Genomic DNA, 6,306 nt, shown 5'->3' on the forward strand with positions numbered 1-6,306 from the left:
CCGTAGTGGGCTAAGTGGAGAAACTACAACTCCCAGAGATCCGAGCGGCGCAGCAGGTGGTGCCTCAATTCCCAGATCAACCCGGGCTTTGGGCGGAAGCGGGAGTCTGTCTGCCGCGGGAACCCGGAGCTGGCGTACCCGGGACTTGCGGTGGGACCTGCAGTCCGCGCGTTAGCTCTGTTCATCTCACTCTGCGCCGGCCACCATGAAGGACTCACTGGTGCTCCTGGGCCGTGTTCCGGCGCACCCAGACTCCCGCTGCTGGTTCCTGGCCTGGAACCCCGCCGGGACTCTGCTGGCCTCGTGCGGTGGCGACCGTCGAATCCGTATCTGGGGTACCGAGGGTAAGGCCTGACCGAGCTGCGCGAGCTGGCGTCGAGGCTTCGACTAGTGCATGGTGTGAGAGCCGAGGGAAGGAGCTGCGAGGCAGAAGGGTTGGACAGCCCTGCAAACAAAACGTCAAGCTAGGCTGCTACTGTTGCGGGAGTTTGGACAGTTGGTGAGGCAGGAAAGCGGGGGGATGCTGGTAGGAAAGTAGCCCGCAGTGTATCTGGTGGCATTTGGGAGCTACTGAGTTTTAAATCCGGAAGGTGCCACCTCTGGTTTGGTTTAGAAGGGTGCCTCCGGAGGAAGCAGCCGGTTACGTCTTCATAAAAGCATGTTATTGAATACACGAATTGAGCTTTGGCCCCCAGCTGGGCTCCAGTTATAGCCCCCAGGATTGAATGGCACTGATGGTACCGGAGCACCTTCTTGTGAACCCAGCCCCAGAGCCCAGCCTGTCTTCTGCCTGTAGGTGACACCTGGGTCTGCAAGTCTGTCCTTTCCGAAGGCCATCAGCGCACTGTCCGAAAGGTGGCGTGGTCTCCCTGTGGGAATTACCTGGCCTCTGCCAGCTTTGATGCCACCACTTGCATTTGGAAGAAGAACCAGGATGACTTCGAGGTAATCAGGCTGAATGGGACTAGGATTTTTGCCTGTTTGTTGTCCTGTGCTGCCCTTTAGGCTTGGTTTAGGAACATGAGCCAACCAGGGCCACTTGGGTGGGACCTGTGAGAAGCCTACAGTCTTCACTTAGTTTTTCACACTATACAAATCATGACCTTGGATTTTGACTAAGTCTTGGGGATCAAAACCGCCATTAATTCTCTCTCTTCCCTTTTCAGTGTGTGACTACTCTTGAGGGCCATGAAAATGAGGTCAAGTCTGTGGCTTGGGCCCCATCTGGCAACCTTTTGGCTACCTGCAGCCGAGATAAGAGCGTTTGGGTCTGGGAAGGTGAGTCCAGGTCCCTTCCATGCGGTAGAGAACGCGCTCAAGACATTCCTGCCTCCCTGACAGGGTCGGCTCTTTTTTTCTCCCACAGTTGATGAAGAAGATGAGTATGAATGTGTCAGTGTCCTCAACTCCCATACACAGGATGTCAAGCATGTGGTTTGGCACCCGAGCCAGGAGGTAAGAGTCAGACTAGATCTCTTGGTGGAAGGCAGTTTGGTATGGAAGCTTTTGGCCAGGCTTCTTCTGATGTTTTGCCTCAACCTGGCATTATAGGGATCTCTGTGACTGAAAAACATGAGTTCCTCTATAAAAATAGATTCTTGGGACTGCCCTGCCCTGGTAGGGGAGGTATTGGAACCACAGGTACTTTCTGGGCTTCACAGACGAGTGCTGGGTCTCCTTCCCCTCCCTTAGCTGTTGGCCTCTGCCAGCTATGATGACACAGTGAAGCTGTACCGGGAAGAAGAAGATGACTGGGTGTGCTTTGCAACCCTCGAGGGCCATGAATCCACTGTGTGGAGCTTGGCCTTTGACCCTAGTGGCCAGCGCCTGGCGTCCTGCAGTGATGACCGTACCGTGCGCATCTGGCGCCAGTATCTACCAGGCAATGAACAAGGTGAGGGTCCAGTCGTAGAGCCAAAAGAGACGCTTAAGGGCTTTGCAGTCTACTAAGATACCTCCATGAGTCATAGCAAATTGGAGTCAGAAGTCACATGGACCACAGAGGGTCCAGTGAGGAGTGCTAGAACAATCAGGGAATGGTTCATGGAGCAGAGCCATTTTGTCCAAATCTGGAAGAGCATGTAGGATGTTAACACGAGGAAAAGAATTTCACATGAGAAGGTCCAGGGAAAGCCCAGCAGCAAGAGCACAGGCATTGGTGGTGGGAACACCTAGGCTTATGTGAGGGATGGAGGTTCATGTGGGTGGGACAGAGGATAGAAAGGATTTGGGAGGAGAAAATTGAGTTGGGCCACCTGGTGGGTGGACATAAGTGGCAGACTAACCAGTTAGGTCCGGCATGCACCAGAAGAGGGAAGTTTTAGGAAGATCAAGGAGCCACAGTGTGAGGCAGATAATGAGGAGAGGGACAGAGTTGGAGACCAGCACTCCTGGCTGATCAAAAGTGAGGGTGGAGGGCCGGGGATATAGCTCAGTGGCATAAGCGCCTGCCTGGCAAGCGCAAGGTCCTGAGTTCAGTTTCCAGTACCAAGAAAAAAAAAGGTGCAGGGATGCAAGCGAGGTCTTTCTCAGCAGTAGTGCAGTTTTGCCCCTGAGATGCCCAGGATGTGGCCACGGCTTGGGCCTAAGAGAAGTCTGTCATGTAGGGGTGGCATGCAGCGGCTCTGACCCCACCTGGAAATGCATCTGCACTTTGTCGGGCTTCCACTCCAGGACCATTTACGACGTCGCTTGGTAAGACTTGCACAAACCCACTGCAATCTGGGACTTTAGAGATGTCATGACTCTGTGCTGCCATCTGCCGCCTTAGGAACTGAAAGCAGCCACCCCGTTTCTTAAGATCAGGCCTATTCGGCCTGCTGGCTTAGAGCTGCCCAGCCAGAGGTTCACAGGAGCAGGGAACAGACGTAGCCAGGCCGGCCCCTGAGTTAGGATCCCAGCCTGTGAGGGCAGCAGTGGCCCTTGGGGTTCACACAGCACTGTAGCATCCTGAAATTACTACGAAGTCTGCAGGTTCATGACTGGAGTTACATATTCATTCTGGCAGGAACGCTCAAATGCAGGGCCTTGTGCATGCTAGGCAAGTGGTCTTTCACTGAGTATACTCCCAGGCTCTTGACTGGGTCTGTAGTTTCTAGCCATCCTTCCAGAGGCTAGAAAAGCTGCACCATTTGTACAGGAGAGAAGGTCAGAGGGCAGTTCTGGCTCTGAGAACTGGACTTAGAAAAACAATCCTAAACCATGAAAGAAGGTGATGCACATACAAGCTTTGTTTATATTAGCAAACCTTGGGGAATAACCTATGTAATCAACAGAAATGGACTTAAGTAATTATGCTAAGCCGGGCATGGTGGCACACGTCTGTAGTCCCAGCACTCGGGAGGCTGAGGCAGGAGGATCGTTGGGAGTTCGAGACCAGCCTGGGCTACAAAGTGAGCTCAAGGCCAGCCTGAACTGCATAGCAAGACCCTGTCTCAAAAAGACCAAAAAAAAAAAAAAAATTATGCTAAAATTCAATAGCTGGCCTATTATCTTGCTGTTTTCGAAGTTAGTACTTCATGAACTGGGATGTAGCTCACTGGTAGAGCACTTGCCTAACGTGCTTGAGGTCCTGAGTTCAATCCTTAGCATGCAAAAGAGAAAAAACTTCACAACAGGGGTGGACCACTGTTTATGCTATGTGAGAAATATTCTGCCAGACTGTAGGTAGGGTAATTCTGTATTTCAGGTTATTATATGGGAGGACTAAGTGGAAGCACCTGAAGGCTTAGGAGAGGTTTGCAGCCCTGTCAGGGACTGAGGAAAAAATTTCTCAACCTCATTGCCAGGGTGAGAACGCAGGACCACCCAGATACCCGCTGACTGTGTGTTCCCCCAGGTGTCAGCTGACAGGGGCCCTGGCTACTGCTTGTGGGGACGATGCCATCCGTGTGTTTGAGGAGGATCCTAGCTCAGATCCACAGCAGCCCACCTTTTCCCTGACCGCTCACTTGCGCCAGGCCCATTCCCAGGATGTCAACTGTGTCGCCTGGAACCCCAAGGAGCCAGGGCTCCTGGCCTCCTGCAGCGATGATGGGGAGGTGGCCTTCTGGAAGTATCATCGGCCCGAAGGACCCTGAGCCCCTCAATGGGAATGTCGTGGCTTCCTAGAGATGTCCTAAGACTTTCCCAGCCTGAGAAGACCTGGAGAAGCATCTGTGACCTTCATTCAGCTTCGCTTACTTCCGTTCAGACTTGGCTGCACACATGCAGAGCTGCAGGGCCGCCCTCCCTCTGACGTGAGGGCCACAGTAGAGCCTCAGACCTTCAGTGCATTGTTCTGCCATAGATCTGGTTTGCTCTAGGACACGGTGTTATACTTCGGGGGAGTGAATATAGTATTTAACTGCAATATGTATGTAGGAGAGTGTGTTTCAGTCTTTTCTGAAATTGTAAGCTGTATGGAAATACTCCGATTCCAAAGTCCTGTCATTAGAGACGCTCAGTTTTTAGGAATTCCATCATGCACTGTCTGAAGGAGGTCTTCCCTCCCAATTCCTAGATAAATCCTTACACTTAGACATTTAATATTGAAGGAACTTTTCTTTCTTAGTGCAGGTTTATGTAGAATAAAAGGACACCGGTGCTTTCCCTTAGAAGCCCTGGAATACTGCCTGCACCATTACTGTATGGAAACAACTGAGGGTGGGTGGGTGGGTATGAGAAAATAAAGCCAGAAAGATACAAGCCCCAAAAGGGAATTACTACTGGCCACAGGCCGTATCTTCTCAGCAGGGACAGATTGCTTCTTCCATGGAGGCAAAAAACGTATTGAGGCAGGAGCTCACGGCCCCCTGAAGAACAAGTGTCTGCGGCATACATTTTTCTTGTGGAGAGTAAGTAGGAAAAAGATGCTTCCAAGGCCCTGCAGAGGAGCTAACAGCAGAGTGGGAATGTTACCTGTGTAACCAGCTCTTCAGTCTCAGCTTGGCTCCTGACAAATGGTTGGGGAGTGAGGGTGTCTCCAAGGGAACAGCCTTCACTTACTTTTCTGCCCTGTAAGAGTCGTGTCCTTAGACTGGAGACAGCTGGCATAGCACCTAGGGCAGTGGTTTCATGAACCAGAGGTCCCTGGCATCCTGAGGCCCGTTTGGAGTGGCACTGGTGTGATCAAGGCAGTGACAACAGACTAGTAGTCCAGGGCTTTAACTGCCTCACACCTACAGTAGGAATGCTGCCAGCTTCCCTTGACCATGTCCTTGACACACAGTGATTGAATGTATTAAATGTTGAGCCTGAGAACACTTCTGATATGCTAAGAAAACGAACATGATGCTTCTGCACTGATAAGTAGAAAAGTAGGTGGACAGTGGAGTCAGAGTTGAGGCAGCTATGTTCTTCTCAGTGTGCCCTTTTTACTAGAAAGAACAAATGGTATTCAGACCTGGCTCTGACTGACGTTTTCTGGAAAATGAACAGAATAAATCTTTTACTGGTAAGTGTTGATTGCCAATGATAAAATCAAAACTTAAAAGCCAAAATTAGGATGAGCTTTCCTGGTAGTGATATTCACAGATGTGACTTGTATAATGAAATGCATTGACATTTGGAAGATTACATAATTCAGTGAATCAACATTTTCCAAATGAGCAGTGTTACAGAATCACTGGGGTAAGAGAGTCAAAGTCTGAGGCCAGAGGGTTTAGTGTACAAGGTGCATAGGTAAAGTTCTAGAGTCCACCACTGCTGTTAAGCAACTATCTTGTGTAGTCTGGGAGTAGTGTCCAAGAACAGCCACAATTACTACCTGAAAAGGCTACTTAGAAACTCCCTTTTCCAACCCTATCTGTGAAATCAATTCAAGCCACATACAACAGACAGTGTAGAAGCAGCTGAGAACTCAGCTGTCTTAGGTCAAGCCAGACGTAAAAGTGACTGCGAAATTGTTAAGAGGCCACTCTTCTCCCTGGATTCTTTTGTTTTGTAAGTTATTTTTCATAAAAGATACTAACACAAAGTTGTTTTGATTTTTAACATAGTATCTATATAATGTAGATAATAAAAGCTCTTGGAGTCTTTAATTTTTATAGTGTAAAGGGTCCTGAAACCAAATCATTTGAAGACTGCCAGCCTAAGGGAACTACCTTCACAATCACCTTTCAGTTTTGTGCACATGTGTTCCTAAAAACAGAAGGCAGGAGCTTGACACAGATCTGGAGAGTGGGATTACGAAATGACTTTACCAAGACTGGGTCCCATCCAGATGGCGCACTTCACTGAGAACACCTAACCTGGGGTGTATACACCCCAGAGGGAGGTAACAATGGGTACTGAGGTAGAAAGCCTCACCCAAGAGAGGCCCGTGCC

The 6,306-nt window shown here is 50.0% G+C and overlaps 1 protein-coding gene across 1 annotated transcript; it reads left to right on the forward strand.

The window, feature by feature from the left end:
• Positions 1 to 62: 62 nt before the first annotated feature.
• On the forward strand, positions 63 to 6,020 carry Ciao1 (cytosolic iron-sulfur assembly component 1). The gene is made up of 7 exons (XM_005400655.2): positions 63 to 344; positions 797 to 945; positions 1,167 to 1,278; positions 1,367 to 1,455; positions 1,693 to 1,894; positions 2,607 to 2,694; positions 3,839 to 6,020. The coding sequence occupies exons 1-7, from the start codon at positions 206 to 208 to the stop codon at positions 4,077 to 4,079; spliced, it is 1,020 nt and encodes a 339-aa protein (XP_005400712.1). The 5' UTR covers positions 63 to 205; the 3' UTR covers positions 4,080 to 6,020.
• Positions 6,021 to 6,306: the final 286 nt, after the last annotated feature.

The sequence above is a fragment of the Chinchilla lanigera genome, unplaced genomic scaffold (genome assembly GCF_000276665.1).
Source record: "Chinchilla lanigera isolate Chin_1 unplaced genomic scaffold, ChiLan1.0 scaffold00069, whole genome shotgun sequence".
NCBI lineage: Eukaryota > Metazoa > Chordata > Mammalia > Rodentia > Chinchillidae > Chinchilla > Chinchilla lanigera.

Bases quoted from the DNA above. Each gene is read 5' to 3' on its own strand.
- Ciao1 (XM_005400655.2), top strand. From the start codon at position 206: ATGAAGGACTCACTGGTGCTCCTGGGCCGTGTTCCGGCGCACCCAGAC. The intron at 345-796 runs GTAAGGCCTGAC...TTCTGCCTGTAG, and splicing joins CCGTATCTGGGGTACCGAGG to GTGACACCTGGGTCTGCAAG. The intron at 1,279-1,366 runs GTGAGTCCAGGT...TTTCTCCCACAG, and splicing joins GAGCGTTTGGGTCTGGGAAG to TTGATGAAGAAGATGAGTAT.